The 13,782-nt window shown below is 44.3% G+C and overlaps 1 protein-coding gene across 4 annotated transcripts in view; it reads left to right on the plus strand.

Annotated features, from left to right (window-relative positions):
- The window catches only part of LOC134353147 (mastermind-like protein 2), a 490,104-nt gene that overhangs the window by 471,327 nt on the left and 4,995 nt on the right, over positions 1–13,782 (plus strand). For all 4 annotated transcript variants that reach the window (XM_063061106.1, XM_063061108.1, XM_063061105.1 and 1 more), the window contains exons 3-4: positions 6,939–7,046; positions 13,435–13,543. In XM_063061106.1, the coding sequence (XP_062917176.1) occupies positions 6,939–7,046; positions 13,435–13,543 (217 nt within the window). The remainder of the gene's footprint in view (positions 1–6,938; positions 7,047–13,434; positions 13,544–13,782) is intronic.

A 13,782-nucleotide genomic window follows, 5' to 3' on the forward strand; every position in this document is an offset into this window, starting at 1 on the left:
CCCCTCCCCCCCTCCCCCTCCTCCCCTCCCCCTCCTCCCCCTCCCCCTCCTCCCCCTCCTCCTCCCCCCCTCCCCCTCCCCCTCCCCCCCTCCCCCTCCTCCCCCCCTCCCCCTCCTCCCCCCTCCCCCCTCCCCCTCCTCCTCCCCCTCCCCCTCCTCCTCCTCCTCCCCCCTCCCCCCTCCCCCTCCTCCTCCCCCTCCTCCTCCTCCTCCCCCTCCTCCCCCTCCTCCTCCCCCTCCTCCCCCTCCTCCTCCTCCTCCCCCTCCTCCCCCTCCTCCTCCTCCTCCTCCCCCTCCCCTCCTCCTCCCCTCCTCCTCCCCCCCTCCCCCCTCCTCCTCCCCCCTCCCCCCTCCTCCTCCCCCCTCCCCCCTCCTCCTCCCCCTCCCCCCTCCTCCCCCTCCCTCCCCCCTCCCCCCTCCTCCTCCCTCCCTCTCCCCCTCCCCCTCACCCCACCTGACTCCTGTACTCCTAGTGCCTCTTTCTCTCTCTCTCCCTCACTCAGACACACACTCACACTCACTCCCTGTTCTAGAATAATACTGTGCCACCAGTCAACAAAGTAACAAGATACAATGTGGTCTGATTTATAGAAACTAGCCTTGTTAATAATTGATTAATTAGGGAATTTAAATATTCTCTTCCCAGTTTCCAATTTCAATGTTGTATTTTAAAGCTGTATGAAAAAATACGTGAAGAGGTTCCTCTGTCACAGAATGCTCATTTGTGCTCTCCAATCATTGTTCAAGTAATCGATTAGCTTTTCATACAGGAGCTGTTAAATGTAGGATATCTCATAATACAAAAAGATTGGTAGGGTCAGTACTGGAAGGTTTGAAAAAAACTTTTTTTTCTTGTTCTTACTTGGTGAGGAAGTTAACTGGGATGTTTCCAGGGAAGAAGGGGATTATTTCATTCCACAATTATTCCATCTATCTGGCTCTCTAGTCACCCATTAAAATAAGCAGCGCGGAAATCAGAAACTGCTTGTAATGGAGCTCTTGCAAAGGGCGATTTTCATGAGGGAGACAAGCTCCCACTAGTGGCGAAGCGCTGTAATAGCCCGGGAATGGGGATTGATGTGAGTGGCCTTCCTTTTTGCCGTTGTCTCCTTCGGTACCATTCCCACCCTCCGAGAAAGTGAGCAGTAAAATAAAAAGGATATTTTGGCAGTAAGTCTGATTAAATTACTGTAAATCTGGATCTAAATCAAACACAGGAATCAAACATCAAAGGTTCTTTATTCCACTTTGCTTGTCTGAGATACCAAATCCATGAGAAATTTAATGTGCCCTAGAGATATGGTTGAAACTATTCCAAATACTATCTTTTTTTGAAAAAAGCACATGCACACCTTTGCATCAGTAGACAGGAGCTATTACATGCAGCAGTTGACTCAAAAGGAAGCAGCACTGTTCTAGCACAGTTGTTAAGGTCTAATCTCCTCTTGGTACCACTTTCTTGGGCACCTCCTGTGTCTAGCAAAGTGGCCACTGAGCAGACCTTCATGGTCTGCTGCTGTAGCCCATCCACTCCACGGGTCAACATGTTGTGCGTTCAGAGGTGCTCTTCTGCACACCACTGCTGTAATGTAATGCTATTTGACTTACTGGCCCTTCTCCGTTGACTATTCGGATACAGTTGGGTCTTTTAAGAGACTCCTAGATAGGTACATGGGGCTTAGAAAAATAGGGGGCTATGCAGCAGGGAAATCCTTGGCAGCTTCCAGAGTAGATGACATGGTCGGCACAACATGGGCTGAAGGGCTTGTAGTGTGCTCTAGATTTTCTATGTGCTTTCATCAACAAAGTGCTTTTGTCCATGGAACTGCCACTCTCTGGTTTTTTTTTTGTTTTTCTTACCATTCTCTGTAAACGCTAAAGAATAGTGTGCATGAAAATCCCAGATCAGCAGTTTCTGAGATACTCAAACCACCCCGTCTGGCACCAACAATTATTCCACTATCAAAGTCATTTAGATCACATTTCTGCAACATCACCTCATAGATTTTGAACTGAGCCCATGACTTATGAAGGCCAACATATCATATGTCTTCTTAACTTTTGAGGGATCAGTGGACCTGGACCTCTGTTCCTCCACACTGTTAACAATCCTGCCCATTAACCCTGTATTCTGACTTCAAGTTCGATCGTCCCAAAGTTTATCTCTGCACATTTTTCCTGGTTGAACTCCATCTGCCCCTTCTCAGCCCAGCACTACCATCCTATTAATGTCCTGTTGTAACCTACGATAAACTCCACACTATCCATAATACCACCAGCCACCGAGTTGCTGGAAGAAACTGCCGAAATTCCACATAGTCAAAGGGAGAACACGAAAACTCCACGCAGACAGTACCGGAGATCAGGAGAGAACTGGGGTCATTGTAGAGTGAGATAGCAGCTCTTGAACCAGATTGCAAGACTGTGGCAAGGGTACATGCAGCCAGTTAATCGTGTGGTGAATCGATTGGACGTCCTCTCTCTTTGTGCAGGGTTTTTTGAGTGTGCATAATTGTTGCTCCTGCACTGTAAATTGCCCACTCTGTACTGTGGCTAATACGACTCAGATAAAACGTTTAACCCTACTAATCCGTTGTCATCCTTGCTCCACACATCTGTAGTTGGTCTAACTGCAACACCATCCTGTGTGATTCTATATCCATAACTTGGAGCTTCCCAAGCCTGGTAAAGATGCAGCTTTCTCCTTTACGTATGTACTTACTGCCCATTACGCCACTGGTGTTTAGGGCAGCAATGAAGGTCCTCCATCTCTGTCTGTGCTTGGCCAAAGCTAATTTTGGTCTTGGTCTTGGTGGTGTTCAGGGCTTCCTTCACTGTGCCAGTAGCTTCCTCTCGGTTTTTACCCGGCCACGCGAATCACGAGTGGAGACTCAGGAATGCAATTGCGCACAGATGTAGAAGGATTCTTCTTTGCTGTTTCTGTAACAGGTTTGTTTGACCAGGCAGCATTGTTAGGCCCTGGTCTGAACTCCCGAACCAGGAGGACCGGTGGACCACTCTTAGTCTGGCCTCTACCCTTTGACCTGTTCAGCTTGGGAGACCCTACCAAGAGCCAAAGCAGAAGGCCCTGACTCTAGCCAGCATAGCTCTCCGGGTCTTTGAGACAGACAAGCCTCCAAACCATGACAAGGTCAAGCTCCTCATGGAGGATCTGTATGAAATCTCACAAAGACATTCATTTGCGGTTTAATTACGTGAGGAGAGTGACCACATTTCACTTGCGTCAGCCGTAATTAGAGGCTGATAGGTGCTGTTCCAGAAACTAAAGGCATGTTTAAAATAAAATTTCTCTGATTAATTATGCAAATATGTTGTCTGGAGTATAAATGAAGTGCTGAAAATACACAACAGACCAGACAGCACCTGTGGGGACGGAAGCAGGCTTAATATTCCAGGACGATGCCTTTCAACAGTAGAAGTGATGGCACTACAGAGGCAGAGAAAAGGGAGGTGAAGAAAGAACAAAGAGAGAGCCAATGATGCGAGAGCTTAAATAAGAATGAAAGAGAGCGTTTGTAGTCTTTAGCTTATTCCCTTTGTCAGTATTTTGGAATTTATTTCATGGCTGTTAAAATAGCTGCAAGATAAGACATATTTCCAAATGCAGGGCGTGAGACAATAAATGTTTTGAAAATACTTCAGTTTTTACATAGTTGAGCTCAAAAGATTTTTAAAAAATAATTGTCTGCTCTTGCTTCCTCTCACTTTTTGTTCTCTTTTAATATTTCAGTTGACTGCGGGTGGCAATAGGTCACATCCACACTCAGTGGCCACTCTATTAGTTACTCGTTGCTCGTTAACGCAAATATCTAATCAGCCAATCACGTGGCAGCAACTCAATGGATAAAACGATGTAAACCTGGTCAAGAGGTTCAGTTGTTGTTTAGGCAAAACATTAGAAAGGGGAAGAAATGTGATCTAAGTGACTGACATTGGAATGATTATTGGTGCCAGAAGGGATGGTTTGAGTATCTCAAAAACCACTGATCTCCTGGGATTTTCATGCACAACAGTTTCTAGAGTTTACAGAGAATGGTGTGAAAAACAAAAATTGTCCGGTGAGTAGCAGTTCTGTGGCTGAAAACACCTTATTAATGAGAGAGGTCCGAGGAGAATGGCCAGACTGGTTCATGGCGACTGTAACTCAAATAACTATGTGTTACAATAGTAGTGTGCAGAAGAGCATTGCTGAATGGGCAATACATTGAACCTTGAAATGTTTGGTCTACAGCAGCAGAAGACCATAAATATACACTCAGTGGCCACTATATTAGGTACAGAAGCTACCCAATAAAGCAGCCACTGAGTGTTTGATGCTAGCCAGATGCCCATGTGTATCATCAGTTTAGTTAACTATAAGTTCAAAGTAAATCTATTATCAAGTATGTGAATTTTACCACACTCTACCTTAAGAATCATTTTCTCTCCCTTTTTCTGAGCGCTACTTTTTGTTTTTGAAATTACTTTATTTACAATACCAACAAAATATACAAATTGTTCCACAGTCTGAAGTCACAAAAAGGCCAGAGCAGTTCAGCGCATCAAATTTCCTTTGCTGAAGAATATTAAGTGTGAACAGTGTTTGAAGGCTTGGTGGGTGGTGGGGGTGTCAGTGTTTGCCAATGTGGTGCTTTTACAGTCGCCATTATTAATGAGAGATCTTTAATTGCTAATTGTTTTTTTCCCATTTTTTGTAATTAACTTCTCTTGGATTTTTAAACATCTCTGGATTGGATTGCTCATTCAATAAACGCCATACCCTGGGTGGGTACAGGTGATTGAGGGGGGATTCAAAGTTCTCTCCTGCCTCTTGGGGAGGGTAATTGCCAGCAGATGTTGGTCAATCCTGGAAACAAGAACTTAACAAACCATCTGCTTTGATATTCCTTCACTGCAAGGAGTAGTATTTCCCCAGATCGTTTAATTTCCTTGTTTGAACTAATGTGGAAAATTGATTGCTGCTGACACATATTAAATAAAAGGGCCCTTTTTTGATGTTCAAAATGACACACAAGCAAAGCCTAATCTAAATGGACACACCATGCTTCCTCCCCTTTGCTACCATCAGGCAGGACCCACACCACCAGGTTTAGAACAGTTATTGCCCTTCAACTGTCAGGCTCCTGAACCACCACTAAATGTTGAAATTGAACCCACATCCACCACTTCCACTGGCAGCTCGTTCCGCATTCTGACCACCCTCTGCATGAAGGAAATCTCCCTCATGTTCATTTCAAACATTTCACCTTTCACCCTTAACCCATGACCTCCAGTTGGAGGTTGGACAAGCAACACACACAAGAAGTTGGAGGAACTCAGCGTGCCAGGCAGCATCTATGAGAAAGACTAAACAGTCGACGTTTCTAGCTGAGAGCCTTCATCAGGACTTCAAGGGTTTTGGCTCAAAACTTCAACTGTTTACTCGTTTCCATAGATGCTGCCTGGCCTGCTGAATTCCTCCAGAATTTTGTGTGTGTTGCTTGGATTTACAGCATCTGCAGATTTTCTCTTGTTTGTGGAGGTTGGACAAGCTTGGGTTCTTTTCTCTGGAGTATCAGCACCTAATAAAAGTTTTAAAAATTATGAACAGCAGGGATAGAGGAGACAGTTAATATCTTTTTCCCGGGGTAGAAATGCCGGATACTAGAAGATATGCATTTAAGGTGAGAGAGGGAAAGTTTAAAGGAGATTTGTGAGGGGGGAGAAGTTTATTAGAAAGTGAGTGAAAGGTTTCTGGAATGAGCTGCCAGGGGTAGTGGAGGCAGCAGATACGATGATGGTGTTTAAGAGTCTATTAGATCAGGGGTTCCCAACTTGGGGTTCATGCACCCTTTTATGGTATTGGTCCATAGCATAAAATAGTTTGGGAGCCCGTATTAGATGCAGGGAGTGAAGGGATGTGGATCATACACAAGCTGAAGTTTAATTCACGCAGGCATTGTGGAATGCTATATTCTTCTGTATCTTGTGTACACGTCCCTGTTGCATTATGTTTTGCAACCAGTCCTGTAAGCAGTTCACAATGACATCCTTTCAACGTAACATTGAATGCCTTCTTTGTTCCCAAGACTAAACAGCTAACATCTTGTACTTTAAAAATTACAGGTGCAAAATATTTTCAAAATGTGGCAGGGTCCAGCATTGATGTCATTCTTTCCTTGGCTCGTGCTAAAAAATCCAGTGAGCAAGCAGAATCAGGTTTAATATCACTCGCATGTCGTGAAATTTGTTGTTTTGAGGCAGCAGTACTTTGCAATATGTAATAAAACTATAAGTTACAGTAAGGTATTAAACACATACATTATAAAATATGTAAGATCAGTGTTCGATTCATGCGGCTGTCTGTAAGGGACTATGTACGGTGGTGTGCCAAAGTCATAGGCACCTCAGCTCTGTATGTGTGCCTAGGACTTTTGCTCACTATGTATATACAGAGTGTGTATATACATACATATATACATACACATACATACATGTATGTATGTACAGTACTGTACAAAAGTCTTAGGCACCCTAGCTCTGTACATGTGCCTATGACTTCTGCAGAGTACTGTAAATACTCCCTATAGACAGACGCACGAATCAAACCCGAATCTTACAAATGGCACTGTGAAGCATTACACTGACCGCTACACTACCGTACCATCCCTAAACAGAACTACATAGAAAAGAGGTTATTTTAGTCTATTTTAGAACTGTGGCCAAGAAATCATATATGGGTACTTACCAAACTACAAACATCACTCAGCTGTCCTAAACATCTGTTTATTCCTCTCCGTAGATGCTGCCTGACCTGCTGAGTTCCTCCAGCTTTTTATGTGTGTTGCTCAAGATTTCCAGAATCTGCTAAATCTTTTGTGTTCTGATGTATATAAAAGCATTTCTGTAATTTCTTTTTCTCTCTTTCTTCAATACAGGATCCCAATCCCGGTAATAATTACATAAAAGCCACATCGCACGCCTTCCTCAAGCACCAGCTTCTGAAGAAACATAATCTTCTCCAGCAGCAACTCATGGCTGACCAGGTGAGAGACTCGGCTCGTGAATTCATTCCTGAGATTATAATTCCCCACCGCATCACTGTTGGGTGGTGGGGTGCAGCTACGTCTCTACCAAAGGAGGTGTAAGGCATTCTTTCTCTCTGCGAACTTGCAGGTCACCCATGGACAAGGTGTAGCACCTGCTTAACCCCCCGATCAGGGTCACATGAAGTCATGGGAGCAGGTGGTCGTATGAGCAGCTGGTGCATATCACAGGTCCTGGTTATGCGACCACTGACACCAGGCAGACAATCTCTGAAGAGTATTGATAATGGCTGGGGTCACCCATCTTGTAAAGACACTGCCCAGAAGAAGGCAGTGGCAAACCACTTATGTAGAAAAATTTGCCAAGAACTTGACTGCCTGCTTAACGGTATTGGTCCGTGGCATAAAATAGTTTGGGAACCCCTGGCCTACATCATACGATACGGCACATAATTAACATTCGAACTGCACCATCTGTGAATTAAATAACACACTGTATCGTGGTGCAAACCCTTTGGAAAAGCACTACATGCAGGGGTGGTTGTAGGAGATCCAAAGTGAAAGTAGACAGGTATTAGAACCACTCCACTGGTCTGGTAGTATCAGTGAAAAGAAGAAAAGAAAGCTGAATAGCTGACAGAAGCAGTTATACGTAAAGGGTGTAATCCCTACTTGTTACTGAGCGATAGGAGCATCATCTCATAGGGAGATAGGGAGAACAATACAGACTGATTCTTTACACCTCTTCATAATCAGAGATTTATTATCACTGATATACAGCATGAAATCTGTTTTACGGCAGCAGTACATTGCAATACATCAAATATACTACAAATTACAGTAAGAAATAAATATACAGTGTGTAAAATTCAATAAGTCGTGCAAAAAGAGAGAAAAAGTAGTGAGGTAATGTTCGCAGGTTTGTTTAGAAATCTGATGACATATGGGAAGAAACTGTTACTAAAATGTTGAGTGTGTGTCTTCAGGCTCCCATAGCTCCTCTCTAAAGGCTGTAATGAGAGGAGAGCAGACTCATTGGGTTGAATGGCCTAATTCTGTCGCTGAGTCCGATTCTTCTCTGGGAGATGGTGGTCCGAAATGATGGATACGGCCTTTCTGAGGCATTGTTCTCGATGGTGATGAGTCTAGAGCCCATGATGGTGGCGAGACTAGAGCCCATGATGGTGGCGAGACTAGAGCCCATGATGGTGACGAGGCTAGAGGCCATGATAGAGATGGCTGAGCTTACAACCCTCTGTAGCTTTTTCCCGTCCTGTGCACAATAGATCTTCCAGAGCAGGCTTTTTCAAGCTCTGCACAAACGGTAAATAGGTCAATTAGATCTCCAGGCAAGCCTCCTTGTGCTGGCTTTGTTTTGCTGATTTCCTTTGAGACAATGTCTCAGTAAATATGAATGGATGGATTGGCTGCTGTTTCTCTTTAGTGGGTGCTTGAAAGGAGTCCATAAGACATATGATCATGAGTCATAAGCCCTGAGAAGAGTCTCAGCCCGAAACATTGACAATCTATTCATTTCCATAGATGCTGCCTGACCTGCTGTGTTCCTCCAGCATTTGTGTGCGTTGCTTTGGATTCCCAGCATTTGCAAACTTTGTAAGGCATAGGAGCAGAATTAGGCCATTCAGCCTGTCATGGCTGATTTAATTTACCTCTCAACCCTTATTCTCCTGCCTTCTCCCCATAACCTTTGAGACCCTGACTAATCAAGAACCTATCAACCTCTGCTTTAAATATACCCAACGAGTTACCTCCGCAACCGTCTGTGGCAACAAATTCAACAGATTCACCACCCACTGACTAAAGAAATTCCTCACCACCTCTGTTCTAAAGGGACATCCTTCTATTCTGAGCTGTGCCCTCTGGTCCTAGACACCCCACACCCCCACTATAGAAAACATGCTCTCTATGTCCACTCTATGGAGGCCTTTCAATAGCTGGTCTTTGAAAAACTCCTTTAACAAAAAAGGACTTGTAGAATGCGAACAATTTTGTCATGTGTTTTCAGTTATTTAGAGCATTTCTTTAATTGATGCAATAGGATAGCAGGCAGTTCTGCAGCATGTAGGAGGGAAAATTAAATCATTCAAAAGCTTTTGCCCAGAGAGGTTTGGACTGAGTGTCTATCCTCAGCTCCATGTCTTGCTTTGACTGGAGTCGTTTTGTTGGTTGAGTTATGTTTGCTAAGGAGCAGGAGCTGTGTGTTTTCCAGGCAGAATGCAGGTGAACCAACAAGGGCTTTCTTAAAAGGGTTATTTCTGGGAATGGATTCAGGAAATTCGGCCTTGCCATCTATAGACACTGGAATAGAAACAAGCCAATTTTGGCATTTTTGAAAAACCCTTAGAACAGAAGGGTCTTTTATTCCAAGCTTTCAAACATTTCCAAAACGTACAGCTGTGAATTTTAACATTCAACTCTCATTAGCATTTCACTTCCCGAATTCCTCAACAAAATGGCCAGAGGGGAGTGGTCGACTGGTAACTGAAAGTTGGTGCTGAGCTCCGTAGGGTACAGGTGTTCGGCTCTGAAACGTGGTTCCGGCCCAAAGGGTGACAGGGAAGGAAGTCCAAGGCTGGTAGGGGAATCAGAGATTCCCTTGGGGTTTTTATTGTCCCTCTTAGGAGATGAGAACATATGGAATTGAAGCAGGAGTCAGCCATCTGGTCTGCTGAGCTTGCTCCATCTTTCAATATGATTGTGGTTGATCTAGCGTGGACTCGGCTCCACCTATCTGTATTTTCCCCAGAAATGTTAATTCCCCTGCTATGCAAAAATCTATCTCACCATCTCTGCGAGTGTGATGCGATTACAGCACCAGCAATCCTACCGCTGTCTATAAGGAGTCTACACGTGGGTTTCCTTCCACATTCCAAAGATATATGGGTTAATAGATTAATTGGTCACATAGATATAACTGGACAACATGGGCTTGTTGGGCCATTTACTGTACTGCATCTCTACGTAAATAAAATAATATATTTAATGAGCTCACCTCTGCTGCCTCCTTGGCAGAGAATTCCATGGATTCATTACTCTTAAGGAGAAGCAGTTTCTCCTCATCTCCATCCTAAATGCATTTTCCCAAATCCTGAGGCTAAATTCCCAAGTTCAAGTCTCACTTACCAGTGGTAAAAATAAAGTTACAAGTACAGATACGGAATGAAATGTACCTATCTGCCATCCCCAGTGGCATTCCCCCTCGCAGGGAAATGACTGTTGTTTGTCCAGGTTGTAGGTTAGCGTTGCAAGTCACGCCCCGATGTCATTACTGTACTGTGTCAGTTAAAGGATGGCACCTTCGGCAATGCAACAGACCACTGAGGCCGTGGGAGATCACTCTGGCTATGTATCAGATCCTGCACCGGTGTTTGAACCCACCTTCTCCCTGTTCATGACCCAGGATGTTGGGCCCTATATCTAAGAACGGATGTGTGTGCATTGGAGAAAAGAGGGGTTTATGAAAATGATCCCAGGAATGAAAGGGTTAATGCACAAGGAATTTTTGATGTCTCTGGGCCTGTACTTGCTGGAGTTTAGAGAAATGAGGGGTGGGGAGGGGTTTCATTAAAACCTACAGAATGTTGAAAGGCCTAGATAGATTGGACGTGTAGAGGATGCTCCCAATAGTCTAGGACCAGAGGGCACAGCCTCAGAATAGAAGGATGCCCCTTTAGAACCAAAATGAGGAGGAATTCATTGCCACAGACTGCTGTGGATGCCAAGTTATTGGGTATATTTAAAGCAGAGATTGATAGGTTCTTGATAAGTAAAGGCGTCAATGGTTATGGGGAGAAGGCAGGAGAAGAGGGGTAACAAAACAGCCATGATGGAAGAGTGGAGCAAGCTCGGTGGGCCAGATAGCCTAATTCTGTTTCAGCGTCTTATGGTTTACTGCCTTAAGATTCATTTGCTTGCAGGCATCTACAGGATGGAATCACAGAGCAGACTTAAGACCATAAGATATAGGAGCAGAATTAGGCCATTTGGCCCATCGGGTCTGCTCACCATTTCATCATGGCTGATCCAATCTTCCTTTCAGCCCCAATCTCCTGCCTCATTTCCATATGGAGGAATTTAAGGTGGGGGGGTTATAAGGGAGGCACAGTTTAAGGGTTGGCACAACATTGTGGGCCGAAGGGCCTGTACTGTGCTGTACTGTTCTATGTTCTATGTTCATATCCCTTCATGCTCTGACCTATCAAGAATCTATCAAGCTCTGCCTTAAATATACAGAAAGACTTGGCCTCCACAGCCACCTGTGGCAAAGAATTCCACAGATTCACCACTCTCTGGCTAAAGAAATTCCTCCTCACCTGTGCTCCAAAAGGATGATCCTCCATTCTGATCTCTGTCCTCTGGTCTTAGACTCTCCCACTATAGGAATCATCCTCTCCACATCCACCCTATCAAGGCCTTTCACCATTTGATAGGTTTCAATGAGGTCACCCCTCATTCTTCTGGACCGAATAGCCTAATTCTGTTTCTGTGTCTTACGGTCTTACACTGAACAAAATAATTCTTACGCCAAGTTGATTAATCTAACAACCTTGTTATACAATATAGTTATATTCTGATAATCTGGATAATCAGGACTTTGGCATTGCTGGTCTAGCAGATCTACTAGATACCCCCTATTACCCCTACTGCCCATTACGCTGTTGGTGCTTAGGGCAGCAGTGAAGGTCCTCCCTCTCTAGCAGTGTTCAAGGGTTTCTTTCATCATGTCAGCAACTCAGTTTTCACTACTATCAAACATGCAAGCTCTGGGTGGAGACTCAGATCATCCAGATTATCAGAATATAACTATATTGTATAACATAGATGTAGAAGGATTCTTCATTGCTGTTTCCATAACAGCTTTGTTTTACCAGTCAGGGTTGTTAGCCCTGAGCTGAACCCCTCCCCCAACCCCACCGAACTTGGAGGACCGGTGGGCCACTCTTGCTCTGGCCTCTACCCTTTGACCTGTTTGGCATGGGTGACCCTACCAAGAGCCAAAGCATAAAGCCCTGCAATTCCAGCCAACATAGCTCCCCGGGTCTCTGAGGCAGACAAGCTTCCAAAGGTTGTGGTCCTCCTGGAGGCTGTATTTCTCCATGGCACTTTAATTCACTTTTTCATTGGGTACTTAGGAGTGCAGTAACTTTCTGGTGAACCTAGAGAGTTTAAAGGGAGTGCAGGAAATAGGGCTCTGATCAGGTTAAAGAGTGTGGGTAATGGGACATAGATGAGTTTAAAGAAAGCATGGAAATCAGAGCCTAGTGAGTTTAAAGGGATTGCTGGAAATGAGGTCCCAGAGCACAGGAAACTAGAGTTAAGCCACTGGGAGTTCTGAATAATCATATGTACCTGATTGCAACTAACTTACAAGTAACGAGGTGGTAACTAATACTATGGTGCCACACAGGAGAGTCATGCAGTTTGGAAGCTTGACAGGGGCAGTCACCTGTCACATCATAGTGCAGGTGTCTAAAGGTGAGCTCAGAGAGGGCAGAAACCTCCTGTAGAGCAAAGGGCAAAAGCTCACTTGATCTTGATTTTCAGTTCAAATACAGACCGCGAAGGCGGGGCCTCACGATCCTTCTGACCTTTTGGGTTTTAAGCAGGAGGTGTGAGAATAGTTACTACAGGGATCGCTGGCCAAGCGTTCATTGTGACATCACTTTTTGATCCTCCGATGTTGGCTCTTCCTATCATTGTGAGAGCGTTTTCTCCTGAATGTTGCTTCTTTTTTAGGTCCTTGTCTTCCTTGTGGGCATATGTGGCTGTGTGGAAGGAAATGGTCAAGGCAGGGTCCAGAAATTGAGTTTGAAAGACTTATCCACATTGTGAAGAATAAATTATCCAAATTGCAAAGTCTGACAAGTTAACAACTTTGCATTGTCTTATCAGTCAATAATGCTTTCGTTAAAGCATTAACTGATTAAACCGTTGTATTCAAGACATCTTCAAGAAATGGTGCGTCAGAAAGGTAGCATCCATTATGAAGGACCCCATCACCCAGGACATGCCCTCTTCTCATTGTCACTGTCAGGAAGGAGGTACAGAAGCCTGAAGACACAAACTCAGTGATTCAGGAACAGCTTCTTCCCCTCTGCCATCTGATTTCTAAATGGACACTGAACCCATGAACACTACCTCACTACTTTTTTATTTCTGTTATTTACACTACTTACCTTAACTTAACTATTTAATAGACATATATACTTAATCTGACTCAGTTTTTTTGTCTGTATTTATTTATTGTGTATTTCATTGTGCTACTGCTGTAAAGTTAACAAGTTTTACAAAATATGCTGGTGATATTAAACCTGGTTCTGATTCTGATTAAAGTAACAATGCACTTCACTCCCCCCCCCCCACACAGGAAAAACAAAGACAACATGAGCAAAGAAATGGTCACATGATCCGCGTATCCCCTGAATATAAGGAGCAGAGGAGCGTGTTTGGAGTTCAGCAATTAAATCAGTTTCAAGGTAAGATGACAGTGGGCTGAAGCGAAGTTATTTAAGAGGTGCCTTTAATAAGGAGTTAAGTACTTTGTCTAGAAGGTGCTGCAGAGAGCAGCCCTTAATTGTGGGAAGCAATGACCCTATGGCACCTGGATGCCATGTGTGATCACCATCAGGAAAAGGGAGGGGAGCAAGACCCGTACCAGTCTCATCACAGTAGTCACTTGTGTCTCTGACGTTCCTGATTAATTCCTTGTAAAGCA

The sequence above is a fragment of the Mobula hypostoma genome, chromosome 10 (assembly GCF_963921235.1).
Source record: "Mobula hypostoma chromosome 10, sMobHyp1.1, whole genome shotgun sequence".
Classification (NCBI taxonomy): domain Eukaryota; kingdom Metazoa; phylum Chordata; class Chondrichthyes; order Myliobatiformes; family Myliobatidae; genus Mobula; species Mobula hypostoma.